The sequence below is a fragment of the Delphinus delphis genome, chromosome 15 (genome assembly GCF_949987515.2).
Source record: "Delphinus delphis chromosome 15, mDelDel1.2, whole genome shotgun sequence".
NCBI lineage: Eukaryota > Metazoa > Chordata > Mammalia > Artiodactyla > Delphinidae > Delphinus > Delphinus delphis.
Window position 1 is genome coordinate 80,552,444 of NC_082697.1, and position 26,835 is coordinate 80,579,278.

The window sequence follows — 26,835 nt, forward strand, 5'->3', positions numbered from 1 at the left end:
AAGTGACTGTCCTCATCTGATAAATGGCATATATAAAAAATCTGCTGCTAATCACATACTTAATAATTAATTGTGAAATACTGAGAACTTCTCCCCTATGATAAGGAACAAAGCAAGGATATCTGTTCTCACCACTTCTAGTAAACGTTTTACTAGAAGTTCTAGCCAGTCCAATAAGGCAAGAAAAAGAAATAAAAGGCAAAATATTTGAAAGGAAAAAGCAAAAATGTTTTTATTCACAGAAGACATGATAGTTTATTTAGAAAATCCAAACAAATCAATAAATAAGCTGCTAGAACTAATAAATGGATTTAGCATGGTTTTCAGACACAAGGTCAATATTCAAAAATCAAATATATTTCTATATAATAACAGCAAAATTATTATAATATGAAAACTTTTAAAGCAATCCCATTTTTTAGAAGCACTAAAAATATGAAATACTTAGAAATACATTTAATAAAAGATAAGCAAGCCCTCCACTGTGAAAACTACAAAGTATTGCTGAGAAAAATTAAAGCCTTATATGAATGGAGAGCTATACCATGATCATGAATCAGAAGATTCACTATTAAGACCTCCATTCTCCCCAAATTGGTCTGCAAATTCATCACAATCCTAACCCCAATTCCAATAGACTTTTTTTTGGAAGACATTGATAAAAGGATTGTAAAATTGTTATGGAAATGCAAAAGAACTAGAGTGGTCAAAACAGTCTTAAAAAAGAAGAAATTACAATTACATACCATTCCATTCTTACTGGAACAGCTAAATATAAAAAGACTAATAACATCAAATCTTAGCAAGAATGTGGAACAATTGGAACACTGTGCTTGTGAGAGTATAGAATGTTAACATCTCTTTGGAAAACAATTTGGCTGTTTCTTATTAAAATTAAACAACTCAGTTAAAAACGGGCAAAATCTTGAAAAGGCACTTCACAAAAGACTATATACAAATGGCTAGTAAGCACATCAGTTAGGCATACAAAAAATTGCTCAATGGGCTTCCCTGGTGGCGCAGTGGTTGAGAGTCCGCCTGCCGATGCAGGGGACACGGGTTCGTGCCCCGGTCCGGGAAGATCCCACATGCCGCAGAGCGGCTGGGCCCATGAGCCATGGCCGCTGAGCTCCGCAACGGGAGAGGCCACAACAGCGAGAGGCCCGCATACCGCAAAAAAAAAAAAAAAAAAAAAAAAAAAAAAAGATGCTCAACATCATAAGTCAACAGGGAAGAGCAAATTAAAATCACAGTGAGAAAGCATTTCATACCCACCAGAATGGCTAAAATTAAAGGCTGACAACACCAAGTGTTGACAAAGATATGGAGCAATTAGAACATACTTTGCTAATAGGAGTGTAACGTGGTAAAACCACTTTAGAAAATAGTTTAGCTCTTTCTTATAAAGTTAAACATACACCACAACCGAGCAATTCCACTCCTAGGGATTTGCCCAAGGGAAGTAAAAACATACATATTGATAGAAAGACATATACAAGAATGTTCACAGAAGCTTAAAGGCTAAAACTAGAAATATCTCAAACATCTATCCACAGGAGAATGGGTGAATAAAATTGTGGTTATTTATACAATGGAACAATACTTAGTAACAAAAATAAACTACTGATACACATGTAACAACATGAATAAATCTCAAAAACATTATGCTAAGTGAAAGAAACTATACACAAAAGAGTATATACGGTATGGTTCCATTTACATGAGGTTCAAGAATAGGTAAAACTGATCTATGATGACAGAAATCAGAACAGAGGTTGCTAAGTGGGGGGAACTTTCTGGGAGGTGATGGAAACATGTATGCATTTATCAAAACTTATTAAATTGTACACTTAGAATTGGTGTACTCTGTATATGTAAATTTTACCACAGTTAAAAAAAAAAAACATGTTTACAGCAATTTTTAAAATGGAAACAACTTAAATATTTTCTAGTGGGGGATAGTTAATAACGTGTATACCCAAACTCCATACCACTGAAAATGATACGAGAGAAAGCACCTTATTGACAAGGAGAGATGTTCATGACAATTTATGTGTAAAAGAAAGTTATCAAACAGCATGTAGAGTACAACAGACATGTAAGCACAGAGAAAGGTCTGGAGGCTTTTCACCAAAGTGAGACTGGAGGTTACCTTAAGAGGTATAATTCTGGATGTTTTCACTTTTTCTACACGGAACACGTACTTGCTTTTGTAATAAGAAAAAAAATATTTCTAGATAGATGTTATAGATCCATAGATGCAGTTAATTCTCCTTATTCATGGTAGTTACATTTCATAAAGTCCCCAGAACTCTGAATTAGTGAATACTGAACCATCACTCACGGGAGAAATACAGGATTTGGTTCCTGTGAGCATCCGGTCACAACATTTTCGTCAGCTAATCAATACATAACCTTGTTTTATGTGGGCTTTTATCGAAAGACATCTTATTGAATATATAGTGCAGATTCACTAACATTGAACTCACAGCCAACATCACTATAACTCATGCCAAACAAAGCTTACTTATCGCATGTATTTTCTCAGGAAGGCACATCATAGTCTTCTTGCACTTAAGAACACTGGACAGCACTATGCTTGGGGACATTTTAGACAAGGGAATTGTCACAAAAAAGGGGGGGGCACGAAAATGCGGAAAACACGGCACTAAACAGACCATGAAAAGGACACTTGTTTGCATGAGAACTGGAACGAGGAAGCAGAGGGTCACCTTGTTCAACCTCAGCTGGTAACACACGTGTTAGGTGACTCAAATTGTCTGTCACTCTGCACATAGCTGTGAATGACCACAAAAGTGGTCACTGATTTGGGGGGGGTAACACATAAATTTTAGCAAGTAGGCCAAATTCACAAATATAGAATCGTCAAATAGTTAGGATCAACTGTATATAGACTTATCTATGGAGGAAAGTATCCCCAAGCTTCGGGCCAGCACTCCTGGGGTGTCCAGGGAGGAAAGGGAGGGGGAGACCCAGCAGGGGGGGAGCAGGCCCAGAGACAGGCCACCTGGGAGGCAGGAGCCACCTACCTCCAGGCAGTCCCAGCCCCAAGTCGTAAGACCAGAGACCTGACAACTTGGAAGGAAAGCCAGACACAGCAGAGAAAGATGCATCTCCTGGGGAATCTCATCTGAACCAAAGCAAAACCACAGAGGAGGGCACCCCTGACCTGCTGGCTTTCCAGAGAGGCTGGACTGGGAACCGAGTGGGAGTTCATGGTCCAGACCCCTCCACAACCATCTCAGGAATGTGTCTGAAGTCACGGACACCGCCTTGATTTTGTCTTCTGTCATTACTGTTTCATGCTTGGGAATGCAAAGTCTTTACCAGGGCTTACAGGAGCCAGTCCCGACCTCAGCCCAGGGCCTCACGCTCCCAGGAATTCCTCAGCCCCGCAGGGTTCCCAGGACCCTCGTGCTCAGAGCTGGGAAGGGGCTGCTCAACCCTGATACTCCCTGAAACAGGCAAGCCTCATCCCATGCCCTAAGGTGAACACGCATTCCTCACCGAAGTGGGCGAACCTGGAAGGTTCCTCCACCAAGGAGGGGCTGGCAGAGACTCTGAGGCTGACGGTGTCTGGAGTGGTGCCGACACCTCTTAATAATTAGCTCAGGACGCCGAGACGTTTCTGGGGAGTGCATCGATAATCCACATCCCCGTGGCCTACCAGGTCAGAGCTTTCTTCTGGAGGTGCCGTGCCAAGCTCTCAAGGGCGGGCACCTTTGGGGGCACTTGACCAGCTCACAGTTACATCTCCTCTCCCAGGAAGGATGGGCCCCCCAGCCCTGCTAGAACCTACTCCTGTCCCGATGGGCAGAACCTCCCTGAGGACAAGGATTGCCCCCCACACATGCCAGGTCTGCTGCTCGCCAAATGCTGTGCTTCGTCCACTCGGTCTGCAAGAATTACCTACACATGGACGTGGGCAAAAAGGTGAGGGCCTGACCTTTGAGCGTCACGCTACGGCATTCTCTAAGGAGCCCACCCAGGGGTCATGGGACTTCCTGGGGGAAGTTCACCTTGTCTACTTGCCATTCACTGTGTATGACAGCCAAGGTTCTGCAAAGCTGGACGTTAACTTGTACGAAACTGGGGATATGTAAACGATTTCTGCTCAGTAGAAAGGATAACCCCAAAGGTTTTGTTTTTATTGTCCTGTAGGATCTAACGTCGTGATTTTATTTCAGGTTCTTATTTCATATATATTTTTAAAAAATCATAGTTCCTGTATTTTAATATGTATGAAATCTATGCATTCTATATGTGTATATTCATATATATGTGTACACACACACACACACACACACACACACATCAGTAAAGGATGAACCTAACCCAAAGAGAGGTCTGGCCTTTGCGCTTGGCTCCTGGGAGCTATCTCTAAGCTCTTGAAATGTCCTATCTGATACGAGGGTCTGGGAGCCTTGGGCCAGATAGTCTATGCCAACGCTGTGATTTCTGGGGGCGTCCCTTGTGCCAGCTCAACCGGCAGAGGGGCTGGAAGCAGCTCAGCCATGCAGGAAGTCACCGTGTATACACGACTGAGTCCCACCGAGCGCTCTGGTTCAGGGCAGCAACCCAAGCGTGGTCTTGGGGACCCCAATCTGCATATGCATCAGGTTCTCTAATCTCTTTTGAATCAGCTTTGCCATGTTGCTGGTTCCACAAGCCATGCGTTCGATACAACGCACGCTCACAAGCCACTTGTGCGAGAATTACGACTTACACGTTTTGAGACTGACTACACTTCATCTCGTGGTTCATTCATTCCTCTAATGAAGAGAATATGAAGAGAGATGAAAAACATATATGCTCCAGCACTGCAGTGTTTCCAAGAGAGGAAGGAAGGGGCCCCATGCGGGTGGGGCTTAGTTACCCCTAGAGGAACTGGACAGCCCTGCAGGGTGGCGGGCGGGGGGGGGGAGGCCGACGTGAAGACACAGGATTATAGTTGGTCGAGGCGATGACGAGGGGGCGGGTGGGTGGCGGGGGGCACCCACAGAGGCTCCGGAGCTGAAAGAAGGGCCCGGGAGCCTTCCTGAGGCTTAGGGAGGGCTTCTACAGTTGAAGTCTTGATGGCTAGCCAGCACTTCGGCGGGTGGAGCCAATGCTATTTATTGTATTGGTCACTGAGAAGCGCTGAGTCAGTTACTTAAGGGCGAATCAGTCACTGCCCTTGAAAGCCCTGCCTCCCAGCCCCTCGCAGAATCCAGAGGACAGGTCTGCTCTACCCTGCTGGAGGGACCAGAGGTCTCTCCCACAACCATGGTCCAAACCTGCTTCTGAGGGCCTCCGACCTCAACAAGGGACCCAGTGTGAGCCGTGGTCATTCAACACATAAAGCACAAAGTCCTGCCACCCACGCCTTCACCTGGGGGAGCCAGGCCTCCCCTCAGCCCCTCACACCTGGGGTCCCTTCTGTTTCTCCCCAAAGAAAGGCCCAGGCAGTCCTGCGCCCCCCAAGTATGGGCCAGCCCCTGAGGCTGTCCACCTCCCTTCCCAGAATCAGGCTCACAGACCAGTAAAGGAGGTACCACTGGACGCTTCCATGTCCCAGCCCCTTCCTTCAGCTCAGCTTTGGGCCACAGGCTCACTGAAGCACCATCATCGTTACTATTACTGCCCTTGCTGTTCTTCGGCTATTATGTGTAATCCAAAGACTTTTAGGCAGTTTACAATAAAAGCATACACATATAGAGTACTTATATTTTAAATATACGTATAACTAAAATCAGTAAGTTAGGTAATAAAAAAAGATGAGAGAGGATCATTTTGTCAGAAAGTTGAGGTTGAGGAGAACTACTGTTTCCAAATTCAAAACTGACCCCTGAGCCTTGGGACTGCCCAGCTGTCCTGGAAAACCAGGTGGGCTGCAAACCTGTTTGTCAGGCAGGACCCACTGTCCCTGGATGTGGGTGCGGCAGGGATGGGCTCTGTTGCTGTCTCTGAATCCCACCTGAGCGCTGCTCTCTGGGCCCATCAAGTTCCAGAGCCAGACTGAGCCTGGCTCCTGGGTTCAGAAGGAAGGCTCTGGCTCTGGGTCCTGACCTCCCCTCCTCCCTCTGGGCACCTGCCCAGCAACAGGGCCAGGGCAGCAGGGTGAGGCCTTCCTGCTGCTGCCGCCCACCAGGTCCATCTGACTTATTCTACAACCGGCATGGCTTCAAGGCTCCTGGATCCTCATCTGCATTTGCTCATAGCCCAGATATCCAGCTCTGCCTGCCCTGGCTCTGGGGTAAGTCAGAGCCAGAGCAGAAGACATAGGCTGTACACTGAATCTCCTCCTCAGGCCAGGGCTTACGATTCTCCTTCATGCCTGGCCCAAGCAGTGCACACGGGACCCCACCTCTGTGCCCACAGGCAGGGTGCCAGGCTCTCCCCAGTTTGGCCAGTCCCGAGCATTTGGTTCAGGGATGCTTAGGAAAAAGAAGGAAGGAATGTGGAAGAAAGGAGAGCTGCTTGCAGAAGGAGGGCAGGGGAGGGAGGAGCATCTGTAGACTCTGAAGCTCGGCCCGGCCAGCACCCCCTCCTCTTGCCCCCTGCCCCCGGCAGACTCACCCTCGTCACAGTTGCTCCCGGTAAAGCCAGGGCAGCACCTCCACTCCAGCGCCGTCACTGTGCGGTAGGACACTCTGTACGTGGGTCTGATCAGAGTCCTGTAACTAACACAAGGGCAGAGTCAGGACAGTGTGAGCACCTACCTGCCCACCCCAGATCCCACTCCTGCTGAAACCACCCAGCCTAGGGCTCTGGGAGCCCCCCAGGCAGTAGAGCCCATCATCCTAACTCTGTGCCCACAGGCTATGTGGCCCTGGGTGAGTGACCGCCCCTCTCTGTGTCGGGTGCATTGTAAAGTCCCTTCCAGCTCTGCCTTCCCACAAATCTCCAAGGGTGGCCCCCTAGGGTGGGGAAATGACTGCTACGGACTGAATTGTGTCTCCCAGAAATCAAATGTTGAAGCCCTAACCCCCACAATGTGACTGTACTTAAGCATAGGCTCTGAAGAGGTAATTAGGTTAAATGAGGTCAGAGGGGTGGGGCCCTAATCCAATAAGATTGGTGGCCTTTTAAGAAGAGGAGGACAGACAGAGATCTCTCTCTGTGCACATGCACACACTGAACAAAGGCCATGTGAGGACACAGAGAGGTGGCTGGCTGAGAAAATTAATTTCTGTGTTGCAGCCATCTGGTCCATGATATTTTGTTAAGGCAGCCCAAGATAATAAATAAGGAAAAGAAAAATATCATTAGAACCTGTACAACTTCCAACCACCCACAAGTCACTTAACTCCAACTTTTTCCCAATCATTATTTCTTTTGGTTGATTCATCCAATGAATATATATATGTATTTTTTTTGGCCGCACCCCGTGGCATGTGGGATTTTAGTTCCCCAACCAGGGACTGAACCCCTGCCCCCTGCGGTGGAAGCATGGAGTCTTAACCACTGGACTGCCAGGGAAGTCCCCAATGAATATTTATTGAGCATCAACTACAGGCAATACTGTGGTCACAGATTAATAAAACGGAGTCCCATCCTTGAGAAAATCCCAGCCTGATAGATGAGAGAGAGAGACACTCCAGTGAAAACTTGCAATTCAGTAGTGGGGTCCTTGCAGCAACCAAACGCTCCTGCAAAGCTCTGTGGGATTCCATGGTAAATTTTCACACAATTTTGAAATTTTTCTTGAAAATAAGTTTGATACTATTTTGTGAAACTCCAAGAATAGTGAATATAAAATATAGGACCAAACCACACTGAGATATCACCTCACGCCTGTTAGAATGGCTATTATCAAAAAGACAAGAAATAAGTGTTGGTGAGGATACGGAGAAAAGGGAACCTTCATGCACTGTTGATGGGAATGTAAATTGGAAACCGTGCAAAACAGGACGGTAGTTGCTAAAAAAAAGTTAGAAATAGAACTACCATAACATCCACTTCTGGGTGTTTATCCAAAGGAAATGAAAACACTAACTCAAAAAGATGTCTGAACCCCCATGTGCACTGCAGCAGTATTTGCAATAGCCAAGATATGGAAGCAACCAAAGTACCCATCAACGGGTGAGTGGATAAAGAAAACGTGGCACACGTACACACACACACACACACACACACACACACGAATATTATTCAGCATAAAAAAGAATGAAATCTTGCCATTTTCGACAACGTGGAAAGACCTTGGACAAATACTGTATGATCTCCCTTATAGGTGGAATCTAAAAACAAAAAAAGAAAAACAAACCAAGCTCATAGATACAGAGAACAGACTGGTGGTTGCCAGCAACTGGGGGACGGTGGGCAGGGAGCAGTGCAAAATGGGTGAAGGTGGTCAAAAGGCACAAACTTCCGGTTATAATAAGTCATGGGCTGTAATGTACAGCATGGCAACTATAGTTAATAATACCGTATTACATAGTTCAAAATCGCTCAGAGCAGATCTTAAAAGTTCTCATTACAAGAAAAAAAAATTGTGTAACTACTTGTGGTGACAGATGTTGACTAGACCTATTTGTGGTGATCGTTTCACAACATACACAAATATCAAATCACTATGTTGCACACATGAAACTAATTCAGTGTTATCTATCACTTACACCTCAATGAACACACACACACAAACACAAGAACATGTGACTGATTTTCACGAGGGGCAAAAATTCGGCTTTATTATTCGATTTACACGCGTCATTATAACTTGGCTGCTTGATAAAGTCTGCACAACTTCCTCTTGAAAGCAGAACTGCATGACTTCACAGAATTTGCATCTGCTGACGCCATGCAACTTAATCGTGAATGGGAAAATTACGAATTAATTGGTGGCAGCAGGCGTGACGTTTCGAGATGCACTGTTGACAGGAAAATACATAAGTCAGGTTTTGAATTTCAGAAATACTGCACTAAGTCTGAAGAATCCTGCTACACTAATTTTTCTTTCAAAAAAAAAAATCCTCTCACTCATGTTTCGTAAACATTCCGGCAAACCAGCTTCCCTCTGGAGCTCTAAGTGGGAAGCGGGGTGGGGGCAGGGGCTGGCAGTGCGCAGCCAGGGACTGGAACTTTCGAGTGAGGAGCCAGGAGTCTGCACGGAGAAGTGCCCGAGAGCAAAGGCAGGCCTTTGGTCTCTCAGATCCACGGCAGGAAGCAGCTGGCATAGGCCACTGGGGAGGGGGTGGGGGGTGGCAGAGGACCAGTCATCGTCACCACTCCTTATAGAAGGAGCCTGGTGGGACATAAGTGGGTAGGCGAGCCTGGGTCCGAGGAGTCCCAATAGACTGTCTGTATGACAAACACACACACGATTTCTCATTCACATATACACTCACATGCTCACACACACACACACACACACACACACACACACACACACACGCTCACACCCTCTTCCTGCTGCAAACTTCCCAGCCAGGAACTGGCCCAGCTGGGAAAGGGAAGACGCTTTCATTTCAATTTAAAAAGTCAGTTTTAAAATTAATTCTTGAAAGAAGATTGTTGCTCTGGCTGAGAGGGACCAGAAAAGCTATGGAATCCCTCCCATGACCACTGCACCATGGAAGAGATGGAGCCCCGGGCTGTGGGGTCATAAGCTGAGAGTTTAGGGCCCTGCCCTTGATTCACCATGTGAATTGCACACGTTCCTTAACCTCCCTGAGCCCGTTTCCGGGTCTGCACGCCGAGGACCGGGATGCTGGGTATGAGGCTCCCTGGGAGAGCACGTGTGAGAGCAGAAAGGGACGTGTAGCTGCTGGGCTTGCGAAACACAGATCTGACCCCTTTCTTCCTGGCCAGCACCTTTCGCCTGTCCCCACTGTGGTCAGGAGAGAGTCTGAGCTGTTTAGCCATGGGGCCCAGCCCTTCTCCAGCTGCCACAGCTGCCCTCAGGCCCCCTGTGCCATAGGCTGCCCCTCGGCCTGCAGCCCATGAGCCCTCCAGAGGCACCAGGCACTCCTCACTTCGTGCCCTGAGTGATGATGGTGATAAAATAATAATAGCTATAGTAAGAGCTTTGCGTACTTACCACGTATCAGGCACCGTGCTGAGTGCTTTACACTTGCTGACGCATAACAACCCTGACAGGTGGATGCTATTACTATTCCTAATTTACAGATGAGGAAACTGAGGCGCCGAGAGCTTCAGTAACTTTATCAAGGTCACCCTGCTAGAAGGTGGTGGAACTTGGTTCCAAACCCAGGCAGAATTAGCAGAACCTAGCAATACTAATTTGTGTTCGTTCAGTACAGGGGAACATTGCTCCTCCCAGCATCTGCACAAGGTACTGATCTCAGGCCCCTGAACCAGAGGGGGAGCTCATCCCCCAGAGAAGGTCTCTTTCTGCCCCCTCCTTCTGAGGGCCAGGGGCTGGCCTGTCCCACTGCGGGACCAGAAGCATCATGGTGGCCTGCAAAGTCCAGGAGCAGAGAGAGCCAGTAGGTGGCGCTGCTTCCCCAGCCCAGCAGGCCAGAGCTCAGACCCTCAGAGCTCCCCTGAATGCCCAGGGCAGGTGCAAGGGTTCATGGGCTGTCCCCATCTTTTCACCCTCCGTGAAGAACTCCCAGCCCTTCCCCTGGGCTCCAGTCTGCAAACCCACTGATCTTTCTAAAATGCAGATCCGCTTTTGTGACTGCCCTCTCTCAGAACCTTCCATGGCTCCCATAGACTTAAGACCACACTCTCTAGGTCAGCAAATAAGGCCCTGCCTACCTTTCTCCCCTCCACTCCTCCCACCACAGCACAGACAAGCAGCTCTTCCTGCCTCTGGGCCTTTGCACATACATGCAGGCTCCTCTGCCTACTCACCCCTCCTTCTTTACTCTGATGAGAAAAATCCCCAAGGGCCTCCAGGGTGTGACTCCACAACCCCTTCTCTGTGGAGCACCCCCAGCCCCAGCCAGAGCGGACAGGCTCCCTCCTCAGTACCCCCAACACCCTGTACACAGCTTGGTTTTACGTGTGGGGTGCCTGCCATGAGCCGGGCACTGGGAATACGAGAATGAAGGAGGCAGCATGAGCTCCACTCTGCCAGAGCTGGTGGCACTAATCCTGTCTCACACACATAAATATGTGGCCATGCGTGGTGGTCAGTGCCAGGGAGGAAAGCGCTGAGCTCACTCCTCACATTGTAATGGATTTGTTTTCTCTTTTTCAATTAAAATATAATTTACATGCAGTAAAACACAGATGGTCCCCAACTTATGATGGTCTGACTTACAATTTTTTGGATTTCACGATGGTGCGAAAGTGATACGCAGTCAGTAGAGACCACACTTGGAATTTTGAATTTTGATCTTTTCCCCAGGCTAGCCATATGGGGTACGGTACTCTCTGGTGATGATGGGAAGCTCCCAGTCAGCCCTGCGATCACAAGGGTAAACAGCCAATACTCAACTGGTACTGTGTTGCCAGCATTGTTTTCGATACTGTGTTTCGCGTTTTCCCATCCCATCGTGTCTACAAAATGCCCATCTGTGTCTCCTGCTTCTGGTGAGAAGAAGAGGAGGACAATACTCTTGAGATGAAACTCAAGATAACTGCCCAGCATGAAGGCGGTAAGCCAGTAACAGCCATCGCAGGTGAGTTAGGACTTTGGCAATCGACGATCTTGACCATCTTAAAGGATAAGAAGCAAATGAGTGATGCAGTGAAATCATCAGCATTGGTTAAATTCACTGTCATCATGAAGAAAAGGGCTGGGCTGATGGATGACATGGAAAAAAAAAAAAAACTTGTCTGGGAATTTCGTGGTGGTCCAGTGATTAGGACTCCGCGCTTTCACTGCTGAGAGCGCGGGTTCAGTCCCTTGTGGGGGGACTGAGATCCCGCAAGCCGCACCGTGCGGCCAAATAAATAAATAAATAAGAAACAAAGAAAAAGAAAAAAAAAAAAAACTTGTCACGTGGATGGAAGACCAGGTACAGAAGTTCATACCACTTAGCCTACTGACCATCCAGGCTAAGGCAAGAAGTCTATCCATACACTCAAAAAGTGTGTCGATGATTCTACAAATAATGCAAATGTTTATACCAAGTTATGGCCGGTCCCAATGCTTCAAAAGGCAGCATAATTTTCATAATGTGAAAGTCAGCGGTGAGGCAGTAAGTGCCAATACTGAAGGTGCCGAAGTTTTTAAGGAAGAGCTGCAGAGGGTAATTGTGGATAAGGAATATTCGCCAGAACAAATATTGAATGTCGAGGAAATGAGCTTGTTCTGGAAGCGAATGCCAGAGCATACACACATTCATCAAGAGCCCAAGACAATGCCAGGATTCAAGGCATTCGAACACCGTGGAAGGCTGCTTTGGGGTAGAAATGGTGCAGGGTTCGAATGAAAGTTTTTCCTAATCTACCACTCGGAGAGCCCGAGAGCATTCAACTATGTGAGCAAGCATTCATCTCCCGTTTGTTATCGCCATCACAAGAAAGCCTGGATGACATAAGCATTGTTTGAAGCCTGGCTTTTGAAGTGTTTTATCCCTCAGACAAGAGAATATTGAAGACAAAACAACATCCCATTCAAGAGTCTGCTGGTCTTAGACAACACTCCAGGGCATCCGCAGCATACCAGCGACATGCATCCTGATGTCAAGGTTGTGTAGTTGCCACCGAACGCAACTGCACTCATTCAACCCATGGACCATGGTGCCACAGCTCCGTTCAAAGCACGCTCTTTACACCAACTGTCTGTTCAGGCTGTTGAAGAGACGGGATCTGGCCGAACACTCTGAGAGTTTTGGAAAGCTTTTAACATTCTAAATGCTACCCAGACCATCGCTGCCTCGTGGGAAGGAGTCACATGGCAACGCATGAAGAGCATTTAGAAGAAAGTCTTAAAGACATGCGTGAACACGTTCAAAGGCTTTAACTAAGATTCCGCTGTGGATGAAATAGTCCCAAGATATTAGTGCTTGGGAAACAGCTAGAATTGGACATTGACGAAGAGGATGTTCATGAGATTGTTGGTACTGAAGCTGAAGAACTTTCCACTGAGGAGCTGATCGAACTGGAGGAAGAAAGAAGGAAGGAAAGAGGAAGAAGTTATGGCTGAGGCACCAGGAAAGTTCACAGTAAAGAGACTGGCAGAGACGTTTGCTGCTATCAGAAGCGGTGTAAGGATGTTAGAAGAAATGGACGTCAATTATGAGACATTAGCAAGAGCTGACAGGCAGATACAGGATGTTCTTCCTTGCTCTAGAGAAATATAAAATGGAAAGAAGAAACAAACCGGACAGTCCAAACTTGATATCTCCCCAAAGAACACTATGCCCGCTAAACCATCAACAAGTGCCGATGCCCCAGTGCCTTCTCCAGGCTATTCTCCAGGCATATCAGAAGAGGGAGAAATTGACGACCTTGTCGCCGTAGCATCCCCATCATGCAGCAATTAATCTTAGTTCAATGCTTCAAACACTCTTCAGGCCCAACGTGCCTTCAGCTGTGTACGATAACGGTGGGTACCCTTCCATTCTGTTCTTCACTTTTAGTACAGTATTCAATAAATTACATGAGATGGCCAACACTTTACTATTAAACAGGGTTTGTATTAGATGAGTTTGCCCAACTGTAGGCTAATGGAAGTGTTCTCAGCATGTTTAAGGCAGGCTAGGCTAAGCTACAATGTTCAGTAGGTGTATTTAATGCATTTTCGACTTGCAATGGGTTTATCGCGAATGTAACCCCATCGTTAAGTCGAGGAAGATCTGTAGATAAATCTAGTGTTTAGCTCAATGAACTCTTACCTATTCAATATGTTTACACCAACATTCCCATTGCTCCAAAGTCCTTTTGTGCCCCTTCCAAATTGATTATCCAGCCCCCAGACATAACCATTCTTCTGACTTCTCTCGCCAGATACTAGTTTTGCCTGTTCTAGAATTTTAGATAAATGGAATCTTACAGCATGCACTCATTTGTGTCTGCCTTCTTTCACTCACCCATCATGTCTGTGAGGTTCATCTATGCTGTTAAGTGTAGCACTCCTTCGTTTCTTTTTATTGCTAAATAATATTCCATTATGCAAATATACCACAATGTGTCTATTCTGTTCATGGACATTTGGATTATTTCCAGTTTTGAGCTTTGATGAATAAAGACGCTAGGAGTGTTTTCGTATAAGTCTTCGTGGACACTTTTTCACTTCTCTAGGGTATATACCTAGAAATAAAATTGATGGGCCATAGGATGGTTCTATGTTTAACTTTAGTAGATACTACAAACACTTGTCCCAAACCTATCTGGATGAACCAAGTTCACATGCCCAGCAGCAGTGTGTGAGTTCCAGTTGCTCTATAACCTCGTCAGCATTTGATATTGTCGATCATTTTCATTTTAGTCATTCTAGGGTGTATGCAGTACTCTTTCATTATGGTTTTAACTTGTAATTCTTATTGACTAAATTTGAACCCCTTTTCATGCTTGCCAGTTAGACATCTCCTTTTGTGAAGTGCCTGTTCAAGTCTTTTGCCCACTTTTAAACTGGGTTTCGGGTCTTTCTTACTGATTTGTAAGATATATGAGAGACCTTTGTCAGATATATGTATTGTGAATGGTTTCTCCCAATATGTGTCTTGCCTTTTCATTTTCTTAAAGGTGTACTTTTTTATATTAACTTGGAAGTATTTTTGATACCAGTTTTTTAAAAAAAAAATTTATTTATTTATGTATGTATATGCTTATTTATTTTCACCAGGTCTTAGTTGTGGCAGGCAGGTTTCTTAGTTGCGTCATGCAAACTCTTAGTTGCAGCATGCATGTGGGATCTAGTTCCCTGACCAGGGATTGAACCCGGGTCCCCTCCACTGGGAGTGTGGAGTCTTATCCACTGCGCCACCAGGGAAGTCCCTTAAAGGTGTATTTTTAATGATCAGGTTGTAAATTTTGATCAAGTTCAATTTATCATTTTTAAAATTTTACTATCTGCTAGGTAGGAGCCAAGGTTCATTGTTTTCCATTTGGATATCCCCTTGCTACGGCACAATTTATTGAAAAGACCTTCTTTTGGCCTAAATTTTCCCACTAAAATTAAATTATTTAGTGCCTTGTTGAAAATCAAATGATTGTTTAAATATGAGTCTATTTCTTGACTCTCTGTTCTGTTCCATTGATCTGTTTGTCCATCCTGGCACCAAAACCACACTGCCTTAATTAATATAGCTTAATAGTAAGTCTTGAAATACAGTAATGTAAGTCCTCCAATCTTGTTCTCCTTTAAGGTTGTCTTGGACACCTAGGTCCTTTGCATTCCCATTGACTTTTTAAATTGGCTTATCAATTTCTGCAAAAAAAAACCCCACTATAATTTTGATAAGGTTATATGGAATCTATAGATCAATTTGTAGAGAACTGACATCTTAATAATCTGAGTTTCCTTATCCGTACATATGGCGTAAATTTCCATTTATTTAAGCCTTCTTTAATTTTTCTCAGCAGTGTACCATCTTTTGTTAAACTTACCCCTAGGTATTTGTATTAGGCTGCTCAGGCTGCCATATCAAAATATCGTAGCCTGGATGGTTTAAAACATCCTCACCAACACTTGATCCCAATACATCTCTGCCCATCTGTGAGCCGCTGAGCAAGTCCTGCCTCTCTGAACCCCCTGTGAAGTCTGGGCTGAGATGCAAAAACATACAGATCCCTTGCTACCCTGAAATTCTCCAGATCCAATGTGGAGTCTCCCATCTGGTGTCTCACTAGCCCTAGTTGTTTTTTTTTTTCCAAGACAGATCAATTCTAGGGACTTCTGATCTCTGTGTATTTGTTCCCTCTGTAGGGCAGATCCTGGGACTTCCCTCACTGTCACTCGGCAAATTCAGGGACATATATTCTCCAGGGGGTTGTTATTCACTCAACAAACATCCATGGAGAGCTTGACCCTACCCCTCTCTGGCGCCTCACATCGATGAGTCCAGGGAGGTCACTCACCAAGTAGATCCTACCTGCCCACTGCTCTCCCCCACCCCGCCCTAGTCCAGCCTCCCTCATCACCCTCCCAGACAGCAGCAATGGCCCCTGACTGGTGCCCAAGCTTCCAGCCTATACACAGAAGCTGGCTCCAGTGATGTTTTCAAAGCACAAATCTCCTCCATGCACCCTTCCTGGCTTCTCTTCAATCTTAGGACAAAAACCAAATCCTTAGTATGACCACGTAGACTTCTAACCACTGCCCACCTTGGCTGCCCCGCTGCTTGCCGTCCCCCCACCCCAGGTTACTCAGAACTCCAGCAGCAATCGGCTTTTGAGTTTCTGAACCCCAGAGCTCCTTCCTATATCAGGGCTTGTCATCCACTGTTCCCTCTGCCCAAGATGTCCACTAACTCCAGTGCAGTCTCCAGTGTCACCTCCTCTGAGAAGCCCTCCTTGATCAGCCCACCCATCAATTCCACCCACCCCACTGCAGGCTGAGTCCCTTCGATTTACACTGTCATAGAACCCTGACTTCTAAACACTTATCACCCTTACAAGTATATAAGGGTGATCACACCTGTGCGATCATTTGTCCGATGTCTGTCTCCTCCACTAACCCCAGGCCTAGTTCAGGGTTTGGCACATCATACATGCTCAATAAAGACTGGTGGAATGAATAAAACAATCGCTGAATAATTTGTACCAGATGGAGTCCCAGGCCAGGAACTGTAATGATAACCAAGATGGGGTGGCTCCCTGGAGGAGCTCAGGATGACATCCATGGAAACCGATGGATGCAGGGAGAGGGTGCAGGGCATGGCCACTTCCATCCACCAGGAGGAGCCGGCAAAGACTTCCCACATGAGGCAACACTGCTGAGCTAAAAAGGTGAGGAGGCAACCAGCACCAGGAGAGCCAGGAAATTTGGGTGAAGTTTGGTGCATGTGGGGGGCAGAGTGCTTGGACAGGAAGACAGGGCGTTCGGGAGGCTGTGAAAGCCTGTAGTGCAGGCAAGGAGTCTGGACTGCGTCAGTGCAGACTGGCCGTGCTCTCCAGGCATCCAGGCATGCTCCTGATCAGTGACGTATTTCTGAGCCTGCAAGAGATTCTATTAATTTATACATGTATATATACGGGTATTATTTACCATCTTTGCATGTATAAAAAATCAGTAGAAGGCTTCCCTGGTGGCGCAGTGGCTGAGAGTCCGCCTGCCGATGCAGGGGACACGGGTTCGTGCCCCGGTCCGGGAAGATCCCACATGCCGCGGAGCGGCTGGGCCCGTAAGCCATGGCCGCTGAGCCTGCGCGTCCGGAGCCTGTGCTCCTCAACCGGACAGGCCACAACAGTGAGAGGCCCGCATACCGCAAAAAAAAAAAAAAAAAAATCAGTAGAGCTTAATTTCTCTCTTATTTTGTAGATTAAAAAATAAACAGAAGACTTGATATAGTTTTTCCACCCCTCGACAGACAGCCTTGTGTACCCACGGGGAGACCACCCTTTTCCTGGCCATGGGGAAGCCACCCAGGCACTGTGGCTCAGAAGAACATCATGATCAGATCTGCTTTCAAGAAAGACCCCACCTGTGTTGGCATGGTAGCCGGACTGGACAGGAGAGATGGGAGGTGAGGAAGTGAGTCAGGAGGCTGCTGGCCGAGAAAGAGGGGCCAGCAGGGATGAATGGCCGCACTTGATGGAGGGGAAACTGAGGCCAAAGAGGGGGTCAGATTCCAGGTGATAAAGCAGCAGAGGTTTGACCGAACCAGACCTCCTGATGGGAGCCCCATGTTCTCTCCCGCTCAACAACACATCGAAGCTGCCCCCCGACCCCTCCCAGGAGTCAGAGGAGGTCCTTGCCCTCTGCAGCGTCCCCGGGACCCTCCCAGTGAGCACAGCGGTCATGAGGTGCTCTGAGAGTCCTGGCCGCAGTCCTCCAGCCACTCAGTGACTGTCCTAGATAGGGTGCAGATGAGTCCTGTGTGTCCCCAAAGGTGGCCCTGGGTGCACAAGGTCACGTGAGAGGGAATATGAAGAAAGAGCTCCAGGAGGGGTGAGGTGCCCGTCACTGGAGGTGTGTAAGCCCAGGCCATGGCTCTCTGGCCTTCAAAGGCCATGTCCCCACAGCATCATGAGGTCCTTCAGTGGGTGCCAGGACAGGGCCATCGTCCGGGCATTGCCTGCTGGCAACGACTCTGCCAGGGCAGAGACCTCATCGGGTGGAGGCGGGGGGCCGCCCTCCCTCACTGGGCACCGCAGCTTGCAGGCCCCGGCTCCTGCCCCAGCCCCACTTCCTCAGCAGGGACCACCACGAGGAGGACCAGACTGGGAGGTACCGAGACAGACTGGAGACTCAACAGGAAACGGGAGTGGGGGTTTCAGAAAGGGAGGCAGGAGATTATTAATCTCTTGATTAATAGCAGCGGGCCGGCGGGGAGGGGGATGGGCAGTCCCACCGCAGTTCTGCGGCAGCCGGCAGGGTCCTCCAGGCTCTGGTCTCCCCACAGTCCAAGCTAGTCGTTCCCAAGTGCGGACGGAATGGACAGAGGCCCAGAGGGCAGTGTCCCCCGCCCAGGCTGCCGCTCGCACTCAAGCCCCAAACCACGGTCCAGTCGGGGGGGAGGTGGACACATCGTGGGCTTCTCGAACCTCACAGGCTGGCTGAGGAGGGGCAGGAAAGCAGGCCACGTTTTAAGAAAGCACTAAGTCCAGGACTTCATGTGGCCTTGAGGGCCGCAGGCAACCCAACCAGAGGGGGGAGGCGGCCTGGCAGGGGGCCGTCTGGCGGAGGCAGATGAAGTTCCGGCAAACCCCTCGACTCAGCACATCTGGAAAAGGTTGGCTCTAATGCCATCAAAGAGCTTGGAGGGGCCAGGGAGAGAGCTGAGGGCAGGAGAGCCAGGCCGAGGAAAACTTAACCCCCGAGGGCCTGGGGCTCCTCCTTCCAAATCTGTCTGGCCCTGGGGCCCACCCCCTCCAGCAGCTGACCGGGGGCTCGGGAGGGCAGGAGGGCAGCGACGAAAACGTGCGACATCCCGCTGCAGTGAACCAGGCACAGCCAGGGCTGTGATTTCCACCCCAGAGCAAGACGGGAGGGAAAGGGAAACTGAGGCACGGGGGGGCAGCACCCCTAGTCCTCTCCACTGGTTCTGAAGGCCCCTCACAGGGAAGTGTCCCGGTCCAGCCCCTCACTACAAGCCAGGAGGAGAAGCCAGCAGGGAAGAGACTCCCACCTCCCTCCCCCACCCCGGCCAGGGCCCCCTCCCTGGCTGTTCCCTCTCCCCGACCTGCACCCCTTCCTCTAGCGAAATCCCCTCATCCCCCAGATCTCAGCTCAAATGACCCCCAGAACCAGGTCTTATAGCAGGGACACCCTCCTCCCCCGCATAGCTGTGAGTCTTTGATTGACATGTCCCTCCCTCCACTCGCCCCCCCAACTCTGAGAGGGAGGGGCCGTGATCTTTTTGCACACTAGTGCCTGGCGCTTAAGTGCTCATTCAGTACCAGACAAACAGCTAAACAGACCAAAGGCATGATCTGAGAAACCCGAGCCAGGGCCGCAGGTCCTGAGACCAGACCCGGCCCGGCGGGACCCCGCTCCACACCCCTTGGCCTGACTGGGCGCCGGGCACCGTCCTCTGGGGCCCATGTGAACATTAGTTTTGGGTGTCACCCTCACCTACATACACACAGACACACACACACACACACACACTACAAAAACCCAATATAAGAAAATCATGGGATGGGAAAATCCAAACGGGACCCAGTTGTACTACAATTTTTTTTTTTTTTCATTTAACAAGAGGATGGATACGTTTCTTTAATGAACACTTGTTAAGCAGCTTAATGTGCCCAGGCTCTGGGATGAGGACACTGTGGTCCTGCCTTTGAGGTGTCCGTGGGTGGGTGAAAAGAGTCAGCCCTGATGTCAGACCGTCTGGGTGTCACATGGTTGGACCCACATGGGTGATGGGTGCCCCCAACCCCAGTGTTCTCTCCTAGTGCTGCCCTGACAAGGCCCCCCACCTTCCGGGTCCACCCCCCACTCCTCTCACACCCCCTAACTCCCCCCAACCCCTCACCCCCCACATCCCCCCACCGCCACCCACCCCCACCCTCGGGCAGCTTTGCTCCTACAGCCATCCTCTGCCCGCCTTCACCAGCCGCCTCCCCTCTCTCCCAGGTCATTGCTGGCAGTTACAAACATGCTCCTGTATCTCCTATCTTAAAAACAAACCAAAAAACACCTCCCTGGACCTCTTACTCCCCTCCAGCTACCAAGCCCTATTTAAAAAAAAATTTTTATTGGAGTATAGTTGCTTTACAATATTGTTAGTTTCTACTCTATAGCAAAGTGAATCAGCAATACGTATACATATATCCCCTCTTTCCCATTTCTTCTTTTTTTAATATTTATTTATTTGGCTGCGTTGCGTCTTAGTTGTGGCACGCAGGATCTTCGTTGCCGCGTGTGGGCTCTTCCTTGCGGCATGCAGGGTCTTTTTTTTTTTTTTTAGTTGCAGCATGAGGAATCTTTTAGTTGTGGCATGTGGGGTCTTCAGTTGCGGCATATGGGTTCCAGTTCCCTGACCAGGGATCGAACCCAGGGCCCCTGCATTGGGAGTGTGGAGTCCTAGCCACTGGACCACGAGGGCAGTCCCCCAAGCCCCATTTCTCGCTTCCTTCACAGCAAAACTTCTTGAAAGAGTTTTCTATCCTTCGGATCTTCATTTCCTCACCTCTCATTTTTCTCCTCCACCCACGTCATCTCAGCCTCCATCCTCACCACTCCCCAAAACTGCAGTTGCCAGGTCCCCAGTGACTCCACATTGCCAAATCCAATGGTCACTCCTCAGCCCTCATCCCGTCGGCCACCCAGAAGCATTGAAAAGACTCCCACTCTCCCTCCCAAAAGTCTCATCCCAGAACACTGGGTTTTCTTGATGCTCCTTCTGACCTGGCTGCTTCTTCTCATCTCCTTAGCCCTATCTCAGAGGCTGGGGTACCCAGACTGTTCCGGGGTCAGCACCTCTTCTCTATCTGTTCATCCCCAAGTTCACCTCCAGTCCCATAGCTTTAAATACCATCAAAACGCTTATGATTCTCAACCATCAAGTTTCCCCAATTCTACCATGCACATACTGTTACACTTTAACATCTCTGACATTGGGATTCATGTAACAGTTGATGGTGCACTATAGCTTAATGAGCAACATTCTTAATGACCATAAGGTAATGCACTTCTTCCAAACCAATGGCATCTGAGAATCCATGAAATTCAATATGGCCCCAGGGTCTTCCTGGAACTCCAAACTTTTAAAATCAACCTCTTGCTTGATACCCCTCTCCCCGTGGATGCCCCATGGGCATCTCACACTTCACTTGGCCAAAGCAGAGCTGTTGTTTTCCACCTCCTAGGGGTGACCTCCTGTCAGGGTCCCCAGCTCAATGAATGGCATGCCCAGCCAACCAGCCACTCACACCAGAAGTTTAGGGTTATCCCAAATTGCTCCCGCCCATAAGTAATCAGACACTCCTGCCATCTCAGTTTCCAGAACACCTCCTGAATCCACTCACTTCTCTCCACTTCCCCAGCTATCGCCCGCCATCATCTGGAGCCTGTGTCCACTTTTCCCTCAGCAGCCAGTCATCTTTTCGAAAGCTAAATCAGCCGATCTCAGGAACCTCCAAAAAGCAGAGAAAAAATACACCCAAAGCAAGCACAAGGAAAGACATAGTATACGTAAGAGCGAGAATCAATGAAATTGAAAAGAGAAAAACAATAGAGAAAACTCAATGAAACCAAAAGCTGGTTCTCTGAAAAGATTTTTTAAAAAATGATAAACCTCTAGCAAGACTGACAAAGAAAAAAAGGAGAGAAGACACAAATTATCAATATCAGGAATGACGTTGGGAAGATCATGATACACATAAATTTAACAACTCAGAGGAAAGGGACCAATTCATCAAAAAACACAAATTACCCCAGCTCACTCAATATGAAATAGATCATTTGAATAGCCCTATAACTATTAAGGAAATTGAATTTGTAGCTGAAAAACTCTCCCTAAAGAAATCTCCAGACCCAGATGTTCACTGGAGAATTCTACCAAATGTTTAAGAAGAATTAATACCAATTCTATATAATCTCTTCCAGAATATAAAAGAGGAGGGAGCACTTCCTAACTTATTTTATGAGACCTTGATACCAACGTCAGACAAAGACAGTACAAAACCAGAAAACTACAGACCGATATCCATCATGAATACAGACACAAAAATCCTTAACAAAATATTAGCAAACAGAATTCAGTATTACATTAAAAAAACTATATACCATGGCCAAGTGGAGTTTATTCCAGGGATGCAATGTTGGCTCAATATTGCAAAGTTAGTCAATGTAATCACCATATTCACAAGCTAAAGAAATCACATGACCATGTTAATCAATGCAAAAAAAATTTTTGGACCAAATTCAGTGCCCATGATAAAAACTCCAAGAAAAATAATAATAGAATTTCCTCAACTTGATACAGAACATGCACAAAAACTTTACAGTTAACATTATAGTTGATGGTGGAATGCTTTCCCCCTATAACTGGGAACAAAGCATTCTCTCCACTCATTTATAGGTTCTGGAAGTTCTAGTCAGTGAAAGGTTGAGAAAAGGAAATAACAGACATTACAGGTTGGAAACGAGGAATCAAGACTGTCTCTATTTACAGATGACTTGATTGTCTTTGCAGAAAATCTCAAGGAATAGACCCCAAAACTCCCAGAACTGATACATGGATTCAGCAAGGTCATAGGATCCAAGACAAACATACAAAAATCAACTGTGTTTCTCCATACTAGCAATTTGACCATTTTTACAATTTTACCAACTGTACCAAAAAAACCTATTTACAATCACTCCAAAAAAAAAAAAAAAGAATAGAACTTGTATGCCAAAAGCTATAAGAAATCCAAGAAATCAATGAAGAAAGATGAAAGAAATAAAAAATATCTAAATAAATGAAAAAAGATCTAAATAAATGAAATCCATAGTTCTGGATTGGAAGAGTCAATGTAATAAAGATATCAATTTTCCCCAAGTGGATATACAGGTTTAATGCAATTCCTGTTAAAATCTCATGAAGATTTTTGGTAGATATAGACAAAATTAGTCTAAAGTTTATATGAAAAGACATAGGAACTATAGTAGCGAAAACAATTTCAAAAGAGATGAATAAAGTGGGAAAAATCAATCTACCCGATTCCAAGACTTGCATAGCTACAGCAATCGAGACCGTGTGATACTGGCAGAACTGCAGACACACATATCAATGGAACAGAAAAGAGAACTTAGAAAGAGACCAACACAACTGTGCCCAAATGATTTTTGACAAACATGCAAAAGCAATTCAATGAAGGGAGGATGTTTTCAACAAATGGTACTGGTGTAGCTGGGATATCCATAGACCAATAAAATGAACCTCTCCCTAAATCACACGCCTCATGCAAAAACCAACCCAATATGGATCACGGACTTATGGGTCAAATATAAAACTTAAAACTTTTAGAAAAAAAAAAATAGGAGAAAATGGTCTTAGACTTGACACCGAAAGCATGATCCATAAAATGAAAAATGGATCCACTGGACTTTGTTGAAATTAAAAACTTTGACTCTGCAAAAGAGGGTTAAGAAGATGAAAAGGCAAGCCACAGAGTGGGAGAAAATATTTGCAAAACCACGTATCTGACCATGGGCTAGTATCTAGAATATATAAAGACATCTCAAACCTCCACAGTAAAAAAAAAAAAAAAAAAAATCCAATTAGAAAATGGGCAAGAGACATGAAGAGACATTTCCCAAAAGAAGATATCTGGATGACAAATAAGCACATGAAAAGATGTTCAACATTATTAGCCCTTAGGGAAATGCAAATTAAAACCACAATTAAACAGACTACACAGAATGGCTAAAATAAAATATTGTGACAACACCAAATGCTGGCAGGGATGCGTGAAACTGGATCACTCAGACGTTGCTGGTGGGAATGTAAAATGGTACAGCCACTCTGGAAACAGTCTGGCAGTTTCTTTAAAAACTAAACATGCAAGTACCATATGACCCAACAATTACACTACTGGGCATTTACCCAAAGAAATAAAAACTGATGTTCACACAAAAACTTGAATGTTCATGAATGTTTATAGCAGCTTTATTCAATATAGCCCCAAACTGGAAACGACCCAGCCGTTTTTAAATGTCTTTTAACAGACACATGGTTAAACTAACTGTGGCACATCCACACTACAGAATACTACTCAGCTATAAAAAGGAAAGACTTCTTGACACACCCAACAGCCTGGAGGAATCTCCAGAGAATTATGAATAAAAAGACCCATTCCTGAAAAGTTATACACTGTATGATTCCATTCTTGAAATGACAAAATTATAGAAATGGAGAACAGATTAGTGGTAATGGTGGTTTCCAGGGGCTGGAGGGAAGGGAGAATGGGGAGTTACTGTTTAATGGGTAGAGTTTCAGTTTTACAAGATGCAAAGAATTATGGAGATGGATGGTGGTGATGGCTGCACAGCAGTATAGACATACTTAATACTGCTTGACTGTACACTTAAAAATGGTTAAGATGGCGCGACTTCCCTGGCAGTCCAGTGGTTAAGACTCAACGCTTCCACTGCAGGGGGCATGGGTTCAATCCCTGATTGGGGAACTAAGTTCCCGCATGCCATGTGGCGTGGCCAAAAGAAAGAAATAATGGTTAAGACAGCAAATTTTGATTTATGTGTATTTTAACACAATGAAATTATGTCTTACAACTGCTAATGAATTTACAATGATCTTGAAACAAAAAGTTTAATTTTTTTAAAAAACCTAAATCAAGACATTTATCATCAGTACTCAAAACCTTCAAGGACGTCCCAGTACTCTTACAATAAATTCCAAACTTAAGCTTGTTGAGATCAGTCTCTGCCTCTGTATCCTCCTCACCTGCTCTGCTTCTGGACATGGACCTTTCTCTTTGTTCCTTCATCTGGGACCTCACTGCCTCAGGGCCTTTGCACCAACTATCTCCACCCCATCTTCACACGGAGGCTCTTTCTCACCATTCATGACTCAGCATCAACATCATCTCTTCAAAGAATCTCTCTCCCATGTCCTCTGAAGTAGCCCGGATTTATTCTCAGTCATTACCCGATTTTAATTTCCTGAACTCATTAGGAGGGAATATTTTTTTCCTGTTTTCATATTTACGTGAATAGAAACTCCATCAGAGAGAGGATTTGGTCTTATTCTCCATTATATTCCCCCCGGGGCACAAAGTAGGCCCTTAATAAATATTTGTTGAGACGCTTGAGTGGTTGAACAAACACAAAGAGGCCTACGTGGAGCTCCTGGGGGAGTGGGTGGGGGCACAGGGAGGGATTGGGGACACATGCCAGTCCTCTAGTGCATTCCAAATCGGCTTCAGTGTGCCCAGATTCTGTTACACTCATGTTTTCATAACCACATCCTCCCTTCCCCCACCTGCACAGTTTTGTCATAAAAATGTCATCGGGGTGTAATGAGATAATGTGCTGACTTCATAGCGCTCAGCAAAGAGAGGCACCACCAAGGATTATGGTTCCGCTGATCCCCAAACCGAATTCTGCAGAATTGCAGAAACCCCTTCTCTCTGTGGTGGTCCCAGCCCAGAACTCACACTGAGCAGAATGGGCAGCAGGAGGGCGCTGGTGCAGGTGCTCCAACCACTCGGCAGCAACCCAGCTCTGTGCCCCCTCATGAGTCACTTGATATTTATATGTCTTCCCTGGGAGTCGTAGCCAACATATCAAGAGCATATCACCAGCAAGACACTGGCCGACACATGCCATCGCCCCAGCACTGAATCCCCCCAATAACTTCATACAACGCATCATTTTTACAAACGAAACAAGTGAGACCCCGATCCCCACCCCTTCTCTTCCTACCCTCAGCTCCATCCCACACTTGGTGTGTGGACCCAGCCTGCACGTCCCAGCTCCATCCATGCGCCTCACTCCCCTCCCCCTCCTCTTAAGGCTTGTGGTGCACCCACCACGGGCACCGTCCCCAAGATTCAAGGAAGAGGCCAGGGCAGGCCTGGAAGCCACTCAGGGCTGTTTAGCCAGGTATCCAGAGAATGGTCTAGAAGTGGGGCATAGGCTCCAGATGGACACATCCCCCTGGCCTCATGGACTCCTTGCCCCATGAGGATGGGCATGGCTGAAGGAGGGCCAGAGTGGCCTCCCTAAAGGGTCCCCTCTGCCTGGGTAGAAGGGCCCTAGGACCCAGGCACTCTGTTCTGCGGGGTAGGGGAGGGGGTGCAGGTAGGCCCCCATCATGCCTGAGTCCGGCTCCATCTCCTACGGCTCTGCAGATGGTAGAGCGGGGCCAGCCTGCTCCTCTGAGAAAACCCAGAGCTCTGAGCCAGCAGGGCACTCCTCAGGCACAAATGTGATGGGTAGAGGGCTTCTCACCCAGCTCACACTCCTTTCTGCCTCCTCCCTCCTGCTTTGGGCTCTCGCTGCCCAAGGTGCTCCCATCAAAGGAGAAAGCAGTCCCTCAGCCAGTTATCTTGGCAGGAGGGGTGGGGAGATAATTCTATTTAACTGAAGGCTCCTGGACCAGATGCTGCAGAATCGAAGGGAAGGACCAGCTAAGCCCCAACCCCTCAGCTGAGTGCATTAGGCCTGTGGTCCCCCTACCCCTGCTTCATGTGCCCCCTCATCTGTCATCACCCAGCCCCATGCAGGGGTCTGGAGCCCCTGAGCCCCTCCCATTGTGGCCACCAGCTGTTCTGTTTCTTTGCTGCGAGGCCCTGCCTCAGCTCAGACGTCACCTCGTCCCAGGAGCCTTCCCAAGCCCCCTGTCAGGTTGAAGC

The 26,835-nt window shown here is 47.1% G+C and overlaps 1 protein-coding gene across 1 annotated transcript in view; it reads right to left on the reverse strand.

Annotated features, from left to right (window-relative positions):
• The window catches only part of COL26A1 (collagen type XXVI alpha 1 chain), a 174,893-nt gene that overhangs the window by 93,798 nt on the left and 54,260 nt on the right, over positions 1-26,835 (reverse strand). Inside the window, exon 3 of the mRNA XM_060033158.1 lies at positions 6,580-6,677. Within this exon, the coding sequence (XP_059889141.1) occupies positions 6,580-6,677 (98 nt within the window). The remainder of the gene's footprint in view (positions 1-6,579; positions 6,678-26,835) is intronic.